General features: G+C 38.6%; 1 protein-coding gene across 3 annotated transcripts in view; it reads left to right on the top strand.

Moving 5' to 3' along the window:
* Window positions 1–1,551: 1,551 nt before the first annotated feature.
* Window positions 1,552–24,680, top strand: part of klhdc8b (kelch domain containing 8B) — a 74,727-nt gene continuing 51,598 nt past the window's right edge. For all 3 annotated transcript variants that reach the window (XR_015868153.1, XM_088436605.1, XM_088436617.1), the window contains exons 1-4: window positions 1,552–1,698; window positions 19,963–20,063; window positions 20,172–20,409; window positions 21,577–22,010. Coding sequence is in view for 2 of the 3 variants with exons in the window: in XM_088436605.1 (XP_088292731.1) it covers window positions 21,620–22,010 (391 nt within the window). In the remaining variant the exon portion in view is untranslated. The remainder of the gene's footprint in view (window positions 1,699–19,962; window positions 20,064–20,171; window positions 20,410–21,576; window positions 22,011–24,680) is intronic.

Below are 24,680 nucleotides of genomic sequence, written 5' to 3'. Positions count from 1 at the left end.
AAAATAACTATTGAATTAATTAATTGTTCAGGAAAATATAAGTTCATAAAACACATTTTATGTTGAGTAGGTGATTCAATTTCATTATTGTAAACCCCAGATTCTCCCCGATCCTAGAATGGCTCGACCCAAATTGTGTGCCACCTCTCGTCACCTGTCAAGTTAATGATTTATTTTTTACATCACCGAAAAAAGGTTGAGAACATTTCTCAACATTTTAGAACATTCCTGTGTTCTTTATATAGTCTTTTAGTTGTTTTATACTACTATTATAATAATACTGTCTATTATTTATACCATTATTACCTCCATGTCATTCTCTGCTTCTCCCATGATTGTTTTTGCTTTCGCATGATCTGTTTTCATTATGTTTTTTTAATCATACTCAGAAGATTAAAGTAACACAAAGGGATTAACATCAATGACTGGCACCACACGTCATTGTTTGGAGCAGTGAATCGGTTTCACTTTGTGTGGACGAAATATTCTCAAAAAAAAAAAACCCCACTACTGAGTCAATAAACAGACACATTTATTTTTTTCAATAATAAACTTGTGACATAGTGACTAAATTATTCCCGATGCATTTAGGGATGAACTTGGCAGGAATGTTTTACTCGCAAATGGCAGAAGATAAGGCTTTACTCTTGTAAACAAAGCCTTTGACTGATAATAATTTTGCCAAGAGAAAAGCAATAGGAAACACCTCGTTTTCATGATGGTTTTAACACTCTTAATGTATTCCAGGTTTTGAATGTTTAAAGTTAAGAAGATGATGTGTTCACGTCAAATGCCTACCAGGGAGACACAAAGTTGGCTGTAATTTATATTGTAACAGGTGATTTGGATCAAAACTACAGTGCGCGTGGTGGAAATTCAGCCATAACGATCACTGCGGGATTGTCCGATTAATTGGCGTTTTGTTGCTCGGTTTAATGGCACAACGATACCGTTTCAGCGGCGTAATTCATAGCATGCTCTCGGTTTGACGTAAGCAAGCAGGTTATTTTGTAAGTTTAAAAACAAAAGAGAACGTTTTATGAAAACTGAAAAAGCAAAATCTTTTTGGATTTGATCCAGCACAAATTCGTTATCATCATTTCCAGAATCGTACTTTTCTGCCTCCCAGAGGTAGACTGGCACATTTGAATCACATTTGTATTTGTGTTATGAAAAAAAAAAGAAGTTGGCGAACCCTCGAATTCTGCATTTAACCGGAGCGCCAAGTGCATAAATGAGTGCAGCTTCTTTTTTGCCCGCATGAGGGCAGCAGCACCCCTTTTGTTCATTTTACCCACTTCTTCTCAGGTGAGTTACCTGATTTGATTGGTGGTCGCCGAAACGGACGCAGTGGAACTCTCTATCCTGCTTTTCTCGGACGGGAAAGTATTTCGCACTATTGGAACTTAAGGACGACGGAAAGTGCAGCTTGCTCGCACTTGACGTTTGCATCAATTGTGCGCACTGGCGCACCACAGAGGAAAAGAGAGGGAGGGAGGGAGGAAGAGGAGCGAGGAGGGGATCACACCAAGGGGGCAGCTGATTGCTATGAATGTTGCAAGAAATTGTTGGATGCCGGCGGTTTTCATGAGCCAACAATGGGCAGCTTCTTTCTGGGAACATGTCGTGACTAAATCGGTACCTGTGGATACGTGGCGTCATCGCTGCACCTTTGGACCGAACTGCCACGATAGAAAGGTACACGTACAACTTTACGCATATTACGCTTGCGTTTGCTTCTCGAATCAGAAAAATGCTGCTCTGATCGGGATAGTAGTTTGCGCCAGGGTCAAGAACATGTGCGCTTCTGGGAGGGGGGGCGTTGCGGTTGCTTGTCAGCTCTGACTTCCAAAATAGCTACTGACGTGTTTTTTTTTTATGTTTGGCGTGTGCAATTGTGCATGCACGCGTGGTTTATGTCGTAACAGTTTGAGGCAGAAACCCACTTACGAATTTACTGTACTGTACTGTACTGCACACTCGTTCTACGATCACTCCATTGCAAAAGCTTATCTCCAATATCTGTAGTGTGTCCTAAAGGAGTGATGGAGTCTAATATTTTGAATTTCATGCTACGTAACCGTCTCTGTGTCGCTGTTTGTGTCCACCCTGTTTTGGCTGTTTTCATGTACACTCCTCAAGTGTGTGGATCTCTGTCAAAACTTCAAAACACTCTTTAGCAGTAATACTTTTTCCATCCCATTGTACTTTTTTCGGCTTTGTTCTCGCCACTTTTATACATTTTAAGTTATTGGACTGAATTCTAGAAAATGGATGGATGCATGAATTAAACTGATAAAAATGGAGTTTCAAGACTCAACACTTGAGTTTTAAAAAAATGTTTAAAAAAAATAGACAAATCACGTTTGTGGGTCAAGAAAAGATCTACCTCTTGATTCAATACATTTATACTTTCTCTGATGACTTAAAATAACTATACTGTTGATATTATTTGAAAAAAATGACCATAAAGATAATATGACAATATATAAACATTTTATTTTGTTTTCTCCCCCCAACGTGCACTGCGGAAATAAAATGTAATTTAGATGGCCCAAAAGTTGATATTTTACATTAATAATTGATGTTAATCACTTTAAGTAGAAGTACAAGTTTAAATAAAACAATGTAAAAACAATCTTTGAAATTTTACATTGCCTGTGACGAACAAGGATAGAGTGTTGACAAAACGACTATACTGGAAACATCTCACAACAAACAACGTCAGTCGAAAGTAAATACCTTTCTGATTATTGATCAGAACTGAGCATAATTATCTTTACGAGGTTTTCTTTATATAACTCTTGGAATGGTTGCGATTTTGTTTTGTATAAAACAGCTTTTGATAGGCTATCGAGAGAAACATTGTTTTCCTGTTTCCTCAGAAGTTAATATCAAACTACACAAGGAGAGCCAAAAACATGAACTCAATGCTGACCTTGCACATACAATTTATTTGCTTGGGAAATGATTATTTCCTTTTTTATATGGGTGAAAACGTCTTAAAATTGAAGTCGGCCGCTGACGTCGTCTTAACTTCCTGTAAAGCACTCAAAGTGTGTACCTCATTTGTGCTGTAAACAAAGACAGCCCTGATGACTTTGCCCTTCATGCATCCCTTAGTTATGTTATATGTGCAATTTATTGATTGCTTCACCCTTCCTTAATCTTCTCTGTCTTTGCAACATGGGCCCTTTTAGTTACAGTTTCCTCATTAAACAGAGAGGTATTGTCGATAATTGGTCAAAAGGTCATTGTCAGTCTCTTTACTCAAAACACACAATGGTTCCTTGTTTACTTCTCTGCAGAAATTTTTACCAAGAGTGCCAAAATAATGTTTCTATGATGGAATTCATTAAATTAAACTGAGTTGAATGTCGTAACTTTTATGATAGATTTTTTAAAATTAAATAATGGCAGGAATATCTATCCATCCATCCATCCATCCATCCATCCATTTGTCTGTCTACACACACACGCGTCACAATCATATGGAAGTTGCAGCTGGATGTGTGAGATTTTGCATACAAGCACAATAATTGTCCAAATTTTGGACCATATAAAGCCATTATATTTACAATTTTTTAGATGCATTTTAATCAAATGTATGACATTGATTTTCCTGCGATTTTTGCGACAATCCGTTAAGTGGCGGTCAAAATATGTCAGCAAACAGAAAATTCTTTGTTGTCTTGTGTTTCATCTCAAGGCAGTAGGTGGCGGTAGTGACCAGTTAATGACTATGTCTGAAAGTGTCATACTGTATCTATATAGAATGATTTTTTGTGGGTTTTTTGTAAAGTATTCCGGCGCTTCTCATACTTCTATTTTCTACACACTATACCGCATTACAACAATGTGAAAAAGGTTTGCTGATGTTTACTGGGCATTTTGAATCGCAGGGTGGAGATTTCAGGATGAACGGATACATTCCATGACAAATAATTGTAATTGTTTATTTTATTTTATTTTTTCGAAGAGATTCGGATTCTATCTGTTGCCTCTTCCTCAATCTGGATCACCAGAATGGGTTCAGTCTCCAACCTGGAGAAGAACCCATTCACCTTTCCTCCCAGCTTTTCTCAGAGTCCTAACACACGGGCAAATCAGCATAATGAGGATCACAGGTGACGAGGAGCATCAGGGCCTGTCTCATCCTCGCTTGCACGGTGCTTCGGCGGCTCTGGTTGTGCCAATAAAACGCCACTTTCAATCAGAAGGACTCACAAAGGCGGGCAGTCAGAAGGACGTGCGCTTGTACGAATGATGGATGACATCATCAAGTCATGCATGTCTTAGGTCATTGGTGTCAAACTTGTTTTTGTTGAGGACCATGTTGTATTTAAGGTTGCCCCAAGACAAGTGTTTATAATGTATACTATAGGGATGAAATGGTACGTCTAATTTTGAAGTCTTATGTTATAAAAACACCAACTAGTGGTATTTTTTATTGCTTTGGAAATCTTTGTCACGATGCAACGATATCCACTTTGGTGTGGTATCATTTCAAATGAGACTCCAAATATGTTTTGTTTGGGAGCCCTTGTAATGGCGCTGTTGTATCACATGATCGCCAAAGTTTGAGTTTTGCATTGCAGGAGGAGTTAAAAATTTGATTTTGGCTTTTCTGTGCAGAGTAAGGTACAGTATATTATAATAGACCTTTTTTAAATGCTATCTAATAACTATGAAAGGAGTGATTGATTGATGTGTTAGTGCGTTGTGGTCGGGCTGGGTGGAGCTGAGATTTCAAAGGTGAGCATTCCGAGTATAATTTCAAACTTGTGTAGATTCCCTTGTTGTGAAACTAAGGAGTAGTCTACACATAGCCCGATTTCTTGAAAACGGGAGGTAAATGTGTTGCCCTACTTCGGTTAATACCGAAGGTCTCAAAAACTCAGAGCAAAGTGGAGATTTGCCAAATTCTACTCATCCGCGTTTGCAGCGGGTTAACCGTAAATTGTCATAAGGTGGGAATACTTGTTTGTTTGCATGCGCCCTGTGATCGCCTGGCAACCAGTCCAGGATGTACTGTGCCTCTCACACAAAGTCTACGAGGGTAAACTCCAGCTTACCTATGAGCAAAATGTGTGCTTCGTATTCATCCCACATACACTTAAACACTCACACACATGAATAAACACACACGGGTCGGCGGTGCAGACATCAATTTGGGTATATGAGCGTGGAATGGAGCCAATTTCCCCATCAGAGGATTAAGTGGGATGCATGCAGTGGATAGTTTGGATGTTTGAAGCTGTCAATGCTGACTTGCACACCTGCATGAGATGTCTGCAACAAGGAGGCCATATGCAGCCAAATAATACTGTATTTATGATATAGTCTCAGGTTAATCAGATTTAAAGGCACTAGTTTCTATCTATGCATCCATGTTATACAGTACTTGTCCTCATTAGATTCTGTGGCAAGCTTTAATCTGTCCCATTTGACTAAATACTGTACTTTCCGCACTATAAGGCGCACTGGATTATAAGGCGCACCCTCAATTAATTACATATTTTAAATCTTTTTGCATATATAAGGTGCACCGGATTATAAGACGCACCCTCAAGTAATGACGCATTTTAAATCTTTTTCCATATATAAGGCGCACCGGATTATAAGGCGCACCCTCAATTAATGACATATTTAAAAAAAAATTCAATCACAATTTAGTAATACTCAAAGTAATAATAATAACTCAAATAATAACTCTAAACTCTCAATAGCATAATAACTCAATGTCAATATGAGCAACCTTGTTCAACTGTAAACACGCAAAAGAAACAGGTAAAGCTTACTTTATCACTTCATTCCTCATCTACAAATCCCAATCTCAATATTGATGCATATATAAGGCGCACCTGATTATAAGGCGTACCGTCAGCTTTTTCAAAAAACTAAGGCTTTTAGGTGCGCCTTATAGTGCGGAAAATAGGGAAAAAAGGAAGGATGTACCCTGGATTAGTCACCAGCCAATCACACAGCACATATATCATTTAAGTCAAATTTGTCAAACAAAAAAAAAATCCTACATATAAAGTTCAAAAGTATTAGAAAAAATATCGCAGATAAACCGCATTGGACTATAAGCCGCAGGGCTCAAATCATGAGAAAAAAAAGGTGAGGCTTATATACAATCTCTATATCAGGAAAAGGGGTATGACATGCATGACAATACAGCACAAACTATTTTTATTCACACTTCAGAATGGGATAACTTGTTTTGCATGTTAAGGATACGTATTTCAGTGACTTCTCATCAAAGGCCAGCGTCAGGGAATCATCTCTTGCTTTTCAAATTTCCCAGTGGGCTCATCCACATTCAAACAAAACATTCTCAGGTCCGCGCATGATACTTCCAATTTGCTTCAAAGTCTAATGAAACATCCACTGGCCCTCGAGGCTGTAGATGGAGATATTATGCAGGAAATCAAGTCTGTAGATGACTAACATCCATCTTCTACGGGGTTTAAAACTCTCACTTTTCTTCTCCAATTAAAGTGGTAAAAAATACCAAGTTGGAATTATGCAGGGATAACAAACGGGACAATGCGAATCTCACCTTTTGGAGCAGTGCATGATGATTGGCATGCACTTTAGTGCTGTGAGCAATTTAGGGGGACACCAACAACAATCCAACTCTGCAGAGAATGACTTTACGATTATTTTCCAACCATTGCTTCCACATTCGTGTGTGCGTGTGAGAACTCGGCTGTGTGACACTTGCCTGCCATTTGGAATCGTGGGCTTTATCTCCACTTTGCCAGAGGCACAGCGATGCATCAGTCGGTGGCACCTGTGAGTTCTTTGATGGTTTCTTCTGAGCGCTGCCACCACAAAATGCATACTTGGGTTCAGGGCGGCGTGATGCCACGGCAGGTTCTAAAACCTGCCAAAATATGGCTGACAAGATTGACTTCATGCATATAAAATGAAAGTCACACGGCTGCATCATTAGTGTGCTGAATTGTCTCAAACCTCGACGGTAAATCAAGAGTTTGATTGATTTGTCACCTAGCAATCTATCATTGATGAGCAGTGGCCTCAACACCATCAGAAGAAAAAAAAGGAAACACTTGTTGCTTGATTTGTGAACAACGTTATGACTTTTTTTTTTTTTTTACTGCTCCTCAGATTCCGTATATGCCTTGGGGTCGAATTAGATCTGATGTATCACTTTGGAGAAAAAGGACAGCAGCAACAACAAATCAGACCGATACCTGAAAGTAAATAAAGTAGTAAATGCCAAATCCACATTGGGATAATAAAATACTCCCCATGATCCACAATGAGCATTTCCCACTTCCTTCATTTTACTTGGTATAACAATGGAAAAACTGCAAGGTGGAAAACTGGTTAGCACGTCTGCCTCACAGAGCAGAGGTCGTGGGTTCAATTCCAGCTCGCTCTGGCCTTCCTGTGTGGAGTTTGCATGCGTTCGCAGGGGGTCTTCTCATCTAGGTGTATTGGACAATCCAAATAGCTCTTAGGTGTGATTCTGAGATTGAATAGTTGTTTGTATCTGTGGCTGGCAACCAGTTCAGGTTATCCCCCGTCTACTGCCCGAAGATGGCTGGGATAGACACCAGCAAGCCAGCAAGATAGGCGGCTATTGAAAATGTATGGATGTATAGGCACAATACAATACAGACACGCTTTGAGACTGCAAGTGGAACACGACATCAAAAATTAGGGTCAGATGATCGACTAGTGGGCTGAGACGCCCCACTGTTGGTTGCCTAGCAACCAGCACATGCTGAGGCTGCGGAGGTAAAGAGGCCGCAGAGCTGAGTTGATCTTTGAAAAATTGGGTAGTGGCCCTGATTAACGCCATCATAAATGATTACATTTTAACCCGACTAAACAAGTATGATCATAACTTCAGAGCCATCACAAAACACACACAAAAGTCCTCGTTTGTTGCTTTTTACCAAGTAAAATGAATGCTGTTTTCATGGCCTAAGATATTATCTATCTATCTATCTATCTATCTATCTATCTATCTATCTATCTATCTATCTATCTATCTATCTATCTATCTATCTATCTATCTATCTATCTATCTAGCTAGATATCTTTATTTAGCTAGCTAGCTAGATATCTTTATTTAGCTAGCTAGCTAGATATCTTTATTTAGCTAGCTAGCTATCTTTATTTAGCTAGCTAGCAAATTATTTATCTGTCTATCTGTCTGTCTTTCTGTCTGTCTGTCCTGTCCTGTCCTGTCTGTCTATCAGAAGCTAGTGCTGTTGGCTAATGCTATATATGCTAACGCTTAGACAGGCTAGTGCTTTCATATACTGTCGTACTGCCACTGCTTGAAAACGACAGATCTTCAGCTAGCCTACCCCCCAGTCATTTGTGGGCACACCTAATGTGGGAATTAAGATATTATTGAAATATTTATGTACAGTAAGTATAAAGATGAAAACAGGAACATCTGCATATAGTCATATTTTCAGAAATAAGCCACAAAATAAGTCACAAAAGGTTTCGTTGGAGGTTTATTACCTAAAAAAGTAATTAGAAATACACATTTTCCATTTCTGAACTTTGAGAAAATCTTTATTATTCCCTCTTTTTTTTTTTTTTTTTTTTTTCTATTGGCGGGAATGTAGACAGTCAACACTGCCAGCCTAATATGCTCTGGCACCTCCTTTAATTTTTTGCACAACCCCCCAGACCTGTTTGTTTATTTTCCCTTTCATCATCTATCCTCCCTTGTGGTGTTTCCTCTTTTTAATATAGTGTTGCCGCCCATCTTTTCAAGGAAGATTGCTGCTAGGAATCTGCTGAATCACGTGTGGGGAATGTAGCTGAATGTCCCCGCACGGCCTTTCGTGCCTCATGCCGCAGTCAGGAAATATAATGCAACATAGCAAGATGTACTGTGACAGACTGGCTCAGAGTGAGGGCAAGAAGAAGAAAGATCAAATGTTTACACTCAGTAAGGAGGCGAATGAAACGTTGAATTAAGAGTTCATGGTTTGAGTGAAACATCTTTTTCATGTCGCTAACTTTTCACAGATAAGCACGGGCCAATATTTGGGAAACACTTGGTGGTGGAAACACAAATTTTACAGGGAAGCGAGGAAAGGTCACAGCCATAGCGGTTTGGGTTTATTTTTCATTCAAGTTTAGGAAATGCACATTGATTTTCTCATCATGGGAGTTCCCGGCAAAAAATTGTAGGGGAAAAAAAAACAAAAAAAAACGAAACAAGATTTCAACTGTGGGTTTTCAACATATTGTTTCTTAATTAACAAAATAAGCACAAAAAAACAAACACAAAAAAAAAATCAGAGTGGTCGCATTTTATCGACTCTAAACTGAAAATTAGCGCCATGAAAATTATGGTCCGATTGATTTTCAGTTATATTTGATCATAGATGCTTGAAGGCACTTACACACTACTACAATAGATGATAACAATATTCAGTTTTGATCAACACTGCAAGTAAGGTAAATATTCATTGAAAAATATATTATACGTACATAAACTGTGCTTACACTGTATCATTTTGGAATAAAGTCAATATTTTGCCGCACTCATCTGACTGAATAAGACCACCACATTGCTTTAGTAGTTTGACAGGCACTCTTTCAGTTTTACAAGTTTTATGATTCGCCACCTCTTCTTTTCTTCGTCACTTCAAGCCATAAGTCCTGATTGACTCCTTCAGGATGAACATCATTTTTTCCCCCCATTCATATTACAACCCATCTTTCCTTCAGCGCACCAAAGCTTTGATGTCGCAATACTGTACGACCTAAATTCTTGTTTTCTCTTTTTTGCTAAGCAAATGTTTATTTTATTTCACTCAGGGCATTATTTATCTTCTGTTTCTGCGAGAACAACAGTGAGCTGTTTCTCTTCCCCCTCAGCCTTAATGCATAAATGAAAGACAAAATGTGCCCACTGGCAAAGTAGGGCATGTGTGTGTGTGTGTGACCTGTGACATACGACCCTGACTCTGCTGTGGATTAAAACTTGGATTGATTTGTAGTATTACCAAATCAACAGATGGAGTCAGAACACAGAGTCTCTTGTAGCCCATCACATACAGTCTACGGATGTTGCATGCATTTTGTGTGAAAGGACATCTGCCCACATATAGTCTCTTTAGCCCTAAGTAATAAATCCTACACTGTTTGAGGATCCAGTTCGAACATTGAGCATGCATATAATATCTTTTTATTTTGTAGTTAAACCCACAATGAAAAAAAAAAGACCTGCTGCTGATTACATGGAGTGCTATTCACATAGCAAGGAATATTGTAATACTGCTAAATACTGTACGATTTGTTTGTTAGCTTGAGTTTTTTTTCTTTGGTGAACTTGTATTTATGTTTGGCAATGTTGTTGCAACGGACATAATCACACTATTTTTAAATTGGTGATGAATAACTTCCTCTGGGAGTGAAATGCAATTTTTTTTTTTTAACCACACACTAAAAAATTGCTGATGTTTTTGTTGCTTTTGGTATTTTTGATGAAAGCTTGTGACTGACAGCTGCAATTGTTTGAAATTGTGAACAATGTCAGATTTGCTCAAAACCCTAATGACAATTAGTGGCATTAAAAATGCATAGACAAACCTCCTTTTAAATCAATTTTTTTCGAATGGAGCAACACTGCAGCAGCATAGCTTTTCAAAAGATAAATGACATAAAAGTGTCATTGTAGGAGGAGAGTTAGTGTGGTTCATAATTAAAAATGAATTAATATCAAAGGAGTCTTGACTACGTCAGCCTCCTCTTTTCACTTTGTACCCGCAAATCAGTGCGGGTCCTGACCTAAGAGAGAAAAATAATCTTACTACTTCTTGTTAATTTAAGACACTGCTTCTCAATTACATTTTTCAAAGCCCCCTCCAGGAAATAGAAAACCTTTTGTCCCCCCCGTCTATAAATAAAATTATCTATGAAAATTGTACAAGTATACCAAAAACTGTATCCTTTTTTTAGATTAACAAAAGTAAACAATAACTTCCAACAATTGTTATCTACCTTTTTACAGAGTTTATACAGGTTACATGTTAGTCTAAAACTGAAAAAAAGGAGTGCATCAAAATGCCTGACTTAAAAAAAAAAAAAATCTTTTTTTATTGCAATTACATTTTCCCATGCCCAAAACAAAGCAATTTTCCCTGGAGTCTGCGCCTTCCACTTTATCACAATGGAAAATTCTGGTTTAAAATCTCAGCTCTCATCTTTCACTTAAGCAGTTAACGAAAGACTCTTGGTAATTCAGCACCAATTTGTGTATTTGTATATTGTCCTTTTTTGGCTATACAGTTCTGAATTTTTGTTCTGCTGCAAAGTGGTTTCAGGCAAATGAGGTGTTGGCACCCTTTTAGTTTGACTCCTGCTTTGCCAGCTTTGAAGGCAATGGATGACAGCAGCGGTGATCAGATTACACACACTGTCAGCCGCAGGTCAGGAAGTGATGCATGATGGCCACACGTTTGTTGAAACACAAGGAACAAACTATTTCACCTTGTTCTTTTGGATCGGACACTTTCGGTGATGTCTCGCAGTTGGAAAACCGAGTTCAAATGAAGTCATTTTGAATTGAGCGCTGCTTTTTCTCAGATATCATCCATCAGTCTTTACGAGGCCGACAAAGCTGAATCCTGTCGAGGAGATTAACCGTTTCGCGTTTAATTGAAACAAGCGGCGCATGGTTCCAGAAACATCAGTGAGAGTACGCCGTTGTCAGTTGATGTCAGAGGGGCCGTCTCCGTGGCGACAGACATAATGGAGCAAATGATTGGACGCTCAACCTCGCGGGCATGGTGTTGCCTTGTGGTGGCGCAGATGGGAATGTTAGCCCAGCGGGAAACAATTTCATCTCGAGTGACCGTGCGATGAAGTGAAAAAAAATGTCATTTTGTTTTGTTGTTGTGTACCTTGTGACTGTGACCGTTTTGCATAGCTCCCATTCTAATGCAGCCTCTGTACAATTTTCTGGCTCAGTTGTTTGTTTGCTCTTCTGTCTTTGCGTTGCCATGGGGCCAATGTTGTCAAAATCATCCAAGTGTGTTCCAAACTCTTCCCCATAGGTTTGAAGCTGCCAAGTTCAAATGAAGAGATGTTTCCAAATAAACGATAAATTCTAAATAAACAAAAAAAAAGAACAATTTCTTACCCAAACCTGCTCATTTCACATATGTTTAATTTTTTAGTCTTTGGTGACTAAAAAATGCACCAAACTAATGGGAGCCCTCAGCTTTTTTTCGTTTTTCACGAAGATGGGATGTCAAGAGTATTGAACATACTTTTTTACACTGCCATGCTAGATTCAACTGGTTTGTTAACAAATATGTCGAAGATCCATTCCTTGCCAGTTTGTGGGTCCTTTTTGGCTGGAAAGTATTGTTCACAATCATTATTTGAAATAGGAGTCCTGGTATTGCCTGTTTGAAGCTTTCTTTATCATCAAAGATGTAGGCTCGTTTCCTGTCTTCGTTAGGCCTTTTCCCCTTGCCAAAAACGTCTGTTTCTTACTCATGTCATATAATTTAATAACTAGACCTATGATTATATTTAAAACATACTGTTGGTCATTAAGAACATATTTATTTGCAAATTTTTAAAATTTATATCCATTTAATCTATCCCTTTTTTTTTTTGAAAAATTGTCTAAATCTTACACCGTGTCCCTTTAAATACAACACTTGCAAACACCTGCTTCTGCGTCAGAAAACAATAACTGGGTGTTGAATCAGTTTCAAAAAGGCTGGTGAGTAAAACGTGTGTTTAGTTCCTTTTTTCATCACTAAACGGTACTAAATAGCAATATTTGGTCAATAGGCAGTAAATGGGGGGTAATTGAATTTTAATATATTTTCATACAAAATCAAATTTTATCCAACTATTCAAAAAAATGATAAAATAATCAGTAAAATAATTAGTTCTAAAAAATATTTGATAGTGACAGCCCCATTACATATACAGCAAAAAGTTCAAAGTCATCCTTAAAGATACATTCTCTTTTCATTTTTTTTTTTTTTTTCCAATTGAACTGATAAGCCAGGACACATATACTACTTTACCTCATACCTGCAATTACCTTCATGATTGGTGTGAAGCGCTAGCTAGTGGTTGTGTAATCAGGGAGCAGACTGTTAATTATATTGGGAAAAGAATGATCATCACGAGGTAAATCATTTGTTCCTTCCTCTCCCCGAGTGCACGGCATCGAGGTTATGCTGCCTGAAGGGAACAAGCCGGCCTGCCTTTGTCTAATTTGATCACGCAGCCAATTACAACAAAATTACAACCGGTTGTTGCCATTAAACATATACCAGGGTTAGTTACATAACTTATTCCAGTTAAAAATTGGCGTCGGTCTAAGCAGGGGTGTCAAACTCATTTTTATGGTGGGCCGCATTGCAGTTATAGTTTCTATGGAAAAGTTAAAGTGATTTTAAGTAGAATCTGATCTCTGAACATTTACCAACTCAGAGGCCAGAAAAAAACTGTTCAAAAGGGGGATTTGTAGCAAAAAATGCTTGTTTTTTCCTTTTTTGTCTGTTTGTTTATTATAGATTTTTTTATTTATTTTTTAAATCTTCATAATGTGTATTTCTTATTTTAATGGATATTTTTGTGTTTTTTATTTAATTAATTATTTTTTTTTGTGACGTTTATTTATTTTTATTTTTTAATTTTAAATTCTAGCAAATTTAGTCAGAAACTTGAAGTCATCGTTAGCATCTGGCGGGCTACATAAAATGATGTAGCAGGCCAGATCTGGCCCCCGGGCCTTGAGTTTGACACCTGTGGTCTATAGTATGAGATTTTTGTTTTTGTATATTTCATATTGGGTATTAGTTCATGTTTGACTTCAATTTTGGTCCCCCTTCGATGGTATTTCAGTTGCCATGGACACAGTCATCCCATGGCAGAAAGTTGGAAAAGCTTCAGTCATAAAGCAGAAGGCATATGTCCTGCATCTTTTTCTTCCAGTTGGACCGGTGGTGGTGTTTACCCTGGAAGCAATGTAGACAGGCGTTAAGATTTCTTTTTCTGTCCTAAAATACCTTTTGGGGTCACGTGGAGACGTTATGCAGCTGTTTACAGCCATCTTTGGCCAACGTCCTAACACTTCAGACAGGACACATATCTCCCGCAGCGCATCAGTGTAATCATACTCAGACATGTTGGATTATGTAACACAAGTAAAGCCAAGTGATTTTTTTCCCTCCCTCGGGACAGATACTGTACAGTATGTGATGAAAAATCCAGATAAAAGATGAAATAAAATGTTTCATGGATGACTATGCAATAAGAGTCGGTGGTGATGCTAAGGTATGATCACAGCGCCATGAATATATAAAAGAAAATCTCATTAGCGCTCTTAGGCAGATATCAGTAAGGTCTTCTCTTCGTGTGGGTGGAGGTGAATGCGTATGTTTGCATGGCAACCAATCTCGAATGCTGCTCATCGCAGTATTTTGCTGCTCTTTCTCTCTTACCTTGATGTGTTGTGTAATGTAATTGTGGAGAAAAAGCGTGCAGCGCCACCACAAATCTTATTTCGGAGGATATCACAAAAGAGATATTCGGCCAAATTCCAAATTTTGATTTGGAGGTCAGACGGAAGACTCAATCTGAAACTGACCTCCCTGCTCTTAAGTCAAAGACAGAACCTTATTGATTTTGAAGGATATCTTGCAGCACACCAAAGAAGAGATTTTTAGAAGATTTTTCCCTGTCTATGTATTGTGTACGGGGAATACACATCATTGTCTAATTGAATTCAAAGGGACTTCATATGTCGCACAAGCTTTGTCCTTTGGTGTTGTGATTAAAAATCCGACTTCACATAGCATTGAGATGGAGCTGAATAAAGTCGAGAAAATTCTGGAAGATCTCAAGAGACTCACGACCTCAAAGAGAGAGACGTTGAAGTTGATGCAATTCTCAATGGAATTATGGATGATGACATTAAACTTTCACTTTTAACTGTGGCTAGCAGAAAGTAGTGAGGGCATAGTCACTATTGTCGAGTTCGAAAACAGAAATCATGACCACTGTATATGAGTGGATTCATGATATTTGCATCATTGGACCAAGCTTTCTATTCCAAAAAACTTTCACTATTTTAGGCTGCAGAGACTCTACAGTTCTGAGTTGTGGGAAGTGAAATATAAACAAATGTGACCTTTTGTTGCACAACACATCTCAAGAGTGTGCCACATTTCCTATTTGGAGATGAGATCTGCTCCCATGAGTCAGCCGCTAACTTGGCCTCTTAAAGATGTTTTGTTCACTATTTCTTGGCCATCTTGGAGATATATTTTACAGTTTTTTTTACACTTGGGTTGACAGTGAGATGGAAACTTTTAACTGAGGAAATAAGTTATAGATCTTCTGGACTTGTTCTAAAAAGAACGTTTGTGAGTGTCGGCGAAGATCGTGGTTGTTTTGAACTCGTCAGAATTTGCAAGGTGGCAAACATTTATCAGATGGTCGCCAGACGTTCGGCCGTAGTCCTCTTGTACCAAGGAAATTTTGAACATTGACAAAAGCTGATATGAGCAAGACATTAAATCAATTTCATGTTTCATTGAGTGGCTTCTTCTGTCTTGACTGTCATGTGTTTAGTACAGTGGGCCCCCATGTTACAGCGTACCTGACTTACGATTTTTTCATGTTGCGATGTGGAATACTGAGTTTTTTTTTCATACCCTCTTTAGGGTATTTTCCCGATTTTGCGAAAAAAAACAAAATAAAAAAACAAAACTGTCATGACCCTAGGGACTTGGCTGTATTTGTGTTGTTTTGTCTCTATCTGCAGGCGTTTTTAGGTAATTGCACTCATTTTCTGTTGCCGTCAATGCATCCATGCAACGCGTCACTACAATGCTGGTCTGCTATTGGTCGGCGTCTCCTCACGGAGATGCTGGTTTGCTATTGGTTGGCCTCACTCTTTTCAAAATGGCGGAACGGTAAAGCTTTGTTCTATCGCGAGTGGTTACAAAACCGTATTTTTAGTGCATTTTACTGCTTAATTCAAAGTTGAAAGGGTTAGCCATGGGTCTCAAGATTGCCAGTGATGTTAAAGAGAGAGTTAAGAAAATGATTTATATGGAAACGAAGCTGGAGATAATCAAGGAATACGAAGCTAGCCTAGCCTAGGCTACGCTTACGAGGGAATATGGGCATAACAAGCGCCAATCAACGGTAAATAAATCCTTTCTATATTTTTTATTTATGATGTTTTCTGATTGTATACATGTATATTATATATACGTAGCACTTACTATACTATTTTGGTAGCAATTTTTAATATGTATGAACAATTTCAATGTTTTAATCTGGGGTTCTAAACGCGACAGCTATTTAACATAGGTTTGGATTGCCCGCCATATGGTGAATTCGTCTTACGAGCCCAACGGATGAATCTTGTAAAACGGGGGCCCACTGTACTAGATGGCTTTTGCATGACATTCAAACTAGATCTCAGCAACTAAGTCTGGGAACTTAATGTTATATCTTTCACTCTTCTTCATTACCTAATATAACAGTGATACGACGTAGTGTTAACTCTTTACTAGCATAGCACATACTTGTAACAAGCGGTACAATGCAACCCGGAGGCGGGGTTCCTATCATGCATCGCGTGACAAATTATGAGTAGCATTAAGGCTCAAAATACATCACACTTAGCATTCTGTCCTATTAGCTAAAGAGCATATAGTCATTGTGCATTTTTCTCCTTGTATTGACTCCTGGGGGGTGGGGGCTACACTGTCTCCAAGTTGGAGCTTCGTGCTGAGAACTCCAATAATCATCTTTACCATCTTGCTTTCGTTCTTTCGCTTCCTGTTGTGCAGCTATTCAGCCGGAAGCTTTCATTCCCGCTGTTAAATTTAGTCTCGGAAAAGTTCATGGGCACCTTAAAATAGCGTAACCTCTTTCCTAAATCTCTAAGCTTCTTTTTGTGTATATAAGTCTGTGTACTTTGCCTTTTCAGGGGTGCTTGCTTCCTATTCATAAAGACCCCTTTTATATAAAAGTGGGATTGCCAGAAAAAGGCTCCATAGGAGGATCAGCGTGAGCTGATGGAAAACAGCTGATGGAAGTCGTTCTATATTTCATTTTTGTGCCTCTAAAGAGTACAATGTGTGTGTAGAGTACAATGTGAAAAAAACCAACAGTGTGCTTGGGCCTGTCAGAAATAAAACAAAAATAGAACTACAAAATACAAATAATCTTGAAGCTGATTTCACAAACAAGTTCAACGAATCAATGCTGTCATAGTCCTAATCTTACAAGAAAATGTAATACAATGAATATCCGGTATTTTTAGGAAGTAAAATGAAGGACATAAGTTAAATTTTGGTCCTTGTTGTGCATACTTTAAAATAATTCATTAAGGCAAGCTATTTGTTCATACCTAATACTTCTATTCTCAAGGGTTTGTGGCTAATGAGGCCGATGGCTAAACTTACAGCATCTATTTCACTTGTGTATTTTGGCACTATAGCAAAGTAATAATCCAAAAGCAAGCTGTCTTTCTATCTCTTTGTTTTTCATGAAGATTAACATCCTGAACATGTGGGCAAGCATATGAAAATAATGTTTGTGCCAGTAATTTTTCCATTAGTGACTCTGAATAAAGTAGCTTAATTCATCACTCCCCCCTATGTAAAATTGCAACATATTGAGAGGTTGTTATTATATCAGTATGTAAACTTTTTGTGAGTTTGTCGTTTTTGTTTTGTTTGTTTTTTAGGGTTTTTTTGGGGGGTAGGGGAGTGTTGTGAGATTTTTATAAAGTATATTTTATCATTTAATGTCCTTGGTTCAATAAAGTTTGATAAACAAACTTGACTTGAGATCAGGACCTTGACTTGGCCATTTCATTGTTTTCAAAATGTCATAAGGTGGATCCAGACAATGTTTATCGATTAGCAATGCCGTATCGTATCGTATCGTATCGTACCGCACCGCATCGTACCGTATCTTACTATGTCGTATCATATCATATCGTACCATATCGTATTGTATCGCATTGTATCATACCACATCATATCATATCGTACCATGCCGTTTCGTATCGTATCATATCATATCGTACCGTATCGTACAGTATCGTATCATATCATATCGTATTGTATTGCATCGTATCATACCACGTCATATCACATCATATCATATCATACCATGCCGTTTTGTACTGTATCATATCATATCGTATCCTATCGTACCACTTTGTACCGTTTTGTAGCGTATCGTATCGTATCGTATCGTATCGTATTGTATCATATCGTATGGAATTGTATCATATATCATATTGTATTATCATAAATCATATCGTATCATATCATATATCATATCATATATCAGTTTAATAGGATTTTTATAAAAATAAATGTTTGAATTCCAATAGGTGCTGTGGTTGTACAGACCAAAGTTAACACTGGCAAAACAGAGCACTTTCTTCTTTAGGCAAACTCACTGTAAGAATAAGAGTGTTTAATTATCTGCGGAGACACAATGGTCAAGCTAAGGAGACTTATTGGTCAAGAGCCAATCCCACCGCACCTCTGCTAACAGTGAATTAGAAGGCATTCAGTTAATTCTTGCAACTTCCCCAAAGTCATGCCCACACTACAAAGTGACTCGACGGCAATGTGGGCACCACAGAGGAAGAAGGATTTCGTTTTTTTTTTCTCAAGCTTCTTGAGTTTTTTTTCTCTCAGCTGCACCTGCTTCCTCTGCTCTGCCCAATTTGACATCTAACATCTCTATATAAAGATAAAACGGATAAAACTGCGCGCCACAGCATCAAACAATCACATCAATGGTTGTTAATGATGCAACATGTGGTGATGAAAGCAAGATTTTTAAAACATTACTCAAGCTGTGAGGCTTCAACATGGCGAGAAGAAAAATCTCAAATTTCTACATGAGAACATGTTAGAAGTAGAAGTGTCAAAATAACAGATTGATTGCAATCAATTAATTACAGTCATATTTAAAGCGATATTTATTTTAAACACATACTTGTTCTTAATCTCTAATTTCCTGCTTTCCTTATGCTGAAAAAATCACATTTTTGTGCATTAGGCATCTTTGTAGGGCTTTGTAGGGACAACCAATGTCAATCACACCCTGAGGTGGGCACTGATTGGCTGTCATTGTCTTTGCCATAACGTGATAGGCTCCTTTGGAGGTGAGAAGGCAGAAATAAGACATGAAATTGAAAGAACAGAGTTGTTAGTCCGACGAATGGGAAATTTCAAAAATATCTCAAAGGCACCCTTGACAAAGATAACAGGATTCTTTTTAAGAAGGAGCTTGCTTACAACTGAAGCAACTCAAGTTTAGTCTACTACATCAATGCAAAGCATTCAGAAGAAAATGTATCTTCACTTATCGTATTTTTTAGACTATAAGCCGCTACTTTTTTCTCATGATTTAAGCCCTGCAGTTTACAGTTCAGGGCGGCTTATCCGTGACAATCATTTTTTGGATCATATTCATTATTTTGCTTCTAGATCGTTGCGGCTCATAGTCCGGAAAATACGGTATTTAAAGAAGAATGCTATTTGCTCGCTTTGAAATGTCACCGTACAGTTTTATGATTGCATGTCATTTGGTTTTGTGCAGTTTTTTTTCCCCCCCATTTGGAAAGTATGTTGCAGAATGACTTTTGAACACAGCTCAGTTGAATTTCGCAAATATCTCAAGTGGCCCAAACACAACACACAAACAATGGTTCGTGGGTTGCCTTAGTAACCGCATCGGGGAGGGGATGATCAGCGGCGAAGCCTTGAGGTCATTTGCATTTGCGATTTTGGGATCCATTTGCATCAAGTGAAAACACGCCCACAGTCTTTCCTGTCGACTTCAGATCCCTCATGTTTTGCCATATCATTTTAAACCATTTTCTATACGGTGACTCATCATTTTAAAGTACATTTCTGTTTGTTCTTGCAGACTGGGCCTCAACGAGGGATCGTCTCCAAAGCTCTAACGTGCATGTGCTCTTATGAGTCGGAAGATATTCCTTCAGGATATGGAGATGCTGACTAATTAAGGCAAGAAAGCTTTTTTTTTGGATGTCCAGGGAAATCTTTTAGGTGCTCTTGTGAAGTTTTCATTTTGGTCTATGGTTTATTTACCCTCCCCCGCTCTGTTTTTTAAAGATTTGTTGCTGGTTGAAGATTTTTTGTGGGATTAGGTGTTAAACCTGAAGATACCCTTCTTAAAGAATATATTGGAGCCCAAATAAGATCCAACAGGACACACTGAGGGAGCCAGAGAAAATCGTTTTTTTTTTCTTCCTTTTTTGTGCGCGATGGGAAGATGGCTTTGCTGCTCACAACCGAAAAGCGAAATGAATAAAACATTTATATAGGAGGAGACGTGACATCTGGAAGAGGGGTGAGTTTCACACATTTTTTCCACTTTCGCTCTATCCTTCACATTTATCCTTGTAATTCAATACTTCCTCTCTTGGATGCTAACATGCGTTTGCTTTTAAGCTACGCCAAAGAAAAATGGTTACTTTTTGGTTGTCTAGTGATTCTTAACTACTTAGTCTTCTTTGAGAAAATTTGATATTGTATTATAATTAAATTTTATTTTTAATTCAACTGTATCATAAAGGATCATCCGCATCATACATCTGACTGAAAAAAAATACCAAGATGTGCAAAAGCTCTTCTCGGGGGAAACGTGCTTACTTTGAAAAATTGAATTTGAGTTTTGATTAGTTTTGTTTCCTTTGCGGGGTGGTTAACATATCCGCCTCAGAGTTCAAATCCACCTCGTTCTGGCCTTCCTCTGTGGAGTTTGCATGTTCTCCCCAAGCCTGCGTGGGTTCTCTCCTCCTACACTCCAAAAAACATGCATGGCAGGTGTTTTGGACTAACTGAATTGTCCTTCTTTGTGATTGTGTTTGTGAATGGTGTTTGTCTCTGTGTGCCCTGCGATTGGCTGGAAACCAGTTCAGGGTGTCCCCCGCTTACTGTCGGAAGTCAGCTGGGATAGGCACCAGCAAGCCTCTGACCCGTGTGAAAGTGGATGGATGGCTGGCTGTTTCCTTTGCGAAACAATGCCAGCAATATTTCTTTGTAACGTCAAAATGGCTGAAGTGTTGAACGTGCAAATCAGGATATTTTAAAATATTGAAAGAACAGAGAATTAGAGGGTGTTTCCAATTTTTTTTTAGTGTGTGTGTATATATATATATGAAATGTATGTGTGTTTGTGATGTCACAAGCCTCCTTAAGGTCCTTGTCTGTCATTCCGCAACAGGCCTGAGGTTCAAATTGTATGGAAGTGTATGAAAGTTATTAGTAGATGAAAACTTCAAATATATTTTTCTCAAATTGAGTGATGCTCTGACCCACCAGCCGATGGCGAACACCAGCAGGAATTAGCGTCACCTGCTGCAACAGTGATACAGCATTGCCGGGATTTGCCTTGATTATTTAAAAATCATATGAGTCAGGTGGATGGTTTCTGATTGTTTGACTGGTCGACGTTAAATGCAATACTGATGCAATATTGATTTTTTTTTTTTTTTTTTTCACGTCCATCCTTTAGCCTGGTGTGTGATGGTGTCCCCCCTCCTCTCAGTTCCGGAGACATGCCCGTGCAGGAGATGGCGGTGAGTCCTGTCAAGTCCCTGTACTGGGAGAAGTTCCCCCCCATGTCCCAGCGCAGAGTCTACTGCACCCCCGTCTACCACGAAGGCCTGCTGTACGTGCTGGGAGGCTGCAGTGAGAGCGGCATGCCCTTGGACAGCGTTGAGGTGCTCGACGTGGAGAGCCAGACGTGGAGCCAGCTGCCGCCGCTGCCCACGGCGAGGGCGGGCGCTGCGGCCGTGGCGCTGGGGGGGCAGGTCATGGTCCTGGGAGGCATGAATCAGCAGCAGACCCCGTTGGCTTCGGTGGAAGTGTATCACCCGGATGAGGGCAAGTGGGAGCCCAAGACGAGTCTGGGGCAGCCGTCCATGGGCATCACCACTGTGCAGAAAGGTATGATGAATGTTTCACTGAATTGAGAGAACGGGCGCGGCTTCACGTTGCCGCTTGACTTTTCTTCTCAAATGGGAATCCTCAGCCCACACTCTAAAGTGTTTCTCAATCATATTTTGCCAAGATCCCCCCCAAGGAAAGAGAAAATTTTCGCCCCTCCCCCCACCCCCCAACTGTTTAATTTTTACGGTGTTTATACAGATTACAGCTTAGTTTAAAACAGAAAAATATTACCAAATGCATCAGTACCTGAAACTAAAAAAAAACCCAAAACAACTTCTTTTATTGCAATTATTATTGTATCTGCACCTCCCCTGGTTTCAGGGTGGGCCTCCCCCACTATTTGACAAGCTTTGCTCTAATAAACAGTCGCATGGAATATTACCTGTAAAAATGTACCAACCCAATATTTGGGTTAATTTGACCCATCATTCTGGGTTTTGTGAACAATAAAAAAAAAACATAAATGGGTTGTTTTGTTCAAAACAACAAAAGTTCTACATGATCTAATATCATGTCGTCCTTTTTGACCCAGCTGTTTTTAGAGCGCAGTACCTAATGTTTAATATCCCCCCAAAATTGTCCATTTAATTCCCAGGAGAAGAGAAAATGACATACCCTCTCTGACGCATTTTTAAATAGTGCAAAGGATTTTTCAATGGAAAGCAATGACATAAAACAGAGTGCTGTTTCATCCGTGTTTGAACTTTTGAAATAGATTTGCAGTTTCCCTCCAGGCATATTTTACTCTGCAACTCCAGAAGGTAAAGGTGTATCATTATCTGTTTTATTTCTTGCTCGTCTGCTGGAAAATTGTCCCTAATGACAATATGCATCCGTATAAATCTTTCCAAACTTTGGTGAAAGAGCCACTATAGCACAATTTAGCAATTTCATGTTCCAATTGCTCTTGATTTGAAAATACAAAACAAAGCATTAAATTAGACTCACTGATAACAACAATAACTCTGTTAACGCTGTCATGACACAAGACAAACAAGGAAAAATAGCTACTGCCTCAGGGCCCTTCCTAGAAAGTAGCAGTCCTAATTAATTAGATGTGTTGGTTTTTTTTTTGAGAGGGAAAAGATGCTGTGTTGATTGACTGAGAAGCCTTCTCGGCATCCCTGGAGTGGAGCTTGCTCACTTCTAATTAAAACTGAGTGGTGCTGAGATCAATGTCCACTCTTACAAGTCAAGAGGTTTCTCCTTAAACAGGATTTTAATTTTCATTACATTTGGTACAGTACAGTACAGTACAGTAAATGCGGGATATTTGTATTGTGTGTTGTGTGTGCATGTGTTTGTATATCAGCAGGATGTCAAACTCCATGTGGAGAAGAGTTGTCACACAGTCCACAGCAGATGAATAAACATTGTAACGCTTCTGTTCATTCTTGAGACTTGCGTGTGTGTGTGTGCGTGTATGTTTGTCTTAGCATGTCGGAAGTTGTGTGCATGACAGTTGAGTGGGAGGAGGAAGGAGAAAATAAACAGTTTACACGCTATAGGAAGGCAGCGGACGCCAACAAAAACATAAAACAAATTCCTTGAATTTCAATGCAAAGAAATAGTATGGAAAGAAACAAGTTTTCCCCATCGACTTTTCTGTGTTTGTGTGTATCTGTGACTAACCAAAAGACTTTTTTTCCTCTCACTTATACACACAATAAACCCCTTATTATTATTTCCCCTGCCACATGTTTGCAGTCAAATTAAAAGATTTACATGTCTATTTAAACCTGTGCTTCTCAATTATATTTTGCAAAGCTCCCCAAGGAAAATGCAAACGTTTTGCAAACATTTGCCTCGCCAACCATCAATAAGATTATAATAATAATATAATAATATTATGAACTCAAAACCGCCATCTGGGGAAAATAAGAAACCTACAGAAGGGACCACAGGTGGGAGGAGCCCCCTTCCAAGCTCAACAGGTTGCACTAAACAGAAACTATTCCAAGTGCATCAATGTGCTTGAAAAAAAAAAAATCGCAATCTTATTTTATCATGATTAATCTTACATATGATGGGAAACAACACTGATGTGCTAACAAATAGAATTCGTGTAGCTGTGTTATAACAAAAGCGGTGGAGCAACCCCTGTAGATAGGTACAATAAAAATAATCAAATTGAATGTTTTTTGTTATCACTATTGTTACAATGTTTCCATACTGTCAATTAAAATTCAATATTATCTTTGTGGTTGTAGATTCTATGACAAAACTCTTGTTTACAGTCATACCTGCTATTTCGCCTTAAAATAAATGAAGCACTGACATCAATTTTAAGCTTGAAAGACTGACTTGTGATATTAAACGTTGAAACGTCCTATATTTGATGATACAGTATAATGAGACTGTGAAATCAGTAGTAGTTATAGTCCTGCAGTCAGAACACTCCCATAAATGATGTGGCTGTCAAAATGCTTCACATCAACAGCTCAAGTGCTTGTGGTCTCATAGTTGACTGCAGCACAATCAATAACAGTGATTAGCCAGCACCCATCATTGAGTTTCTGTGGGGAGGGGGAAACTAATGCAGAATCATCATTTTTTTTCAATTGCCTGCTAACTTTTAGAGTAATGAAAGCGTATATTGTTGGGTGGTGAATTACCCAATGCGGGTCCTGATTTCAGCTTCAAAAAATACAGTAGATATAGGTACTA

Source organism: Hippichthys cyanospilos, chromosome 2, assembly GCF_059441005.1.
Source record: "Hippichthys cyanospilos isolate Australia breed blue-spotted pipefish chromosome 2, RoL_Hcya_1.0, whole genome shotgun sequence".
Classification (NCBI taxonomy): Eukaryota; Metazoa; Chordata; class Actinopteri; order Syngnathiformes; family Syngnathidae; genus Hippichthys; species Hippichthys cyanospilos.
Note: the sequence above shows the minus strand (reverse complement) of the source record. Positions and strands in the feature narration are given on the sequence as shown.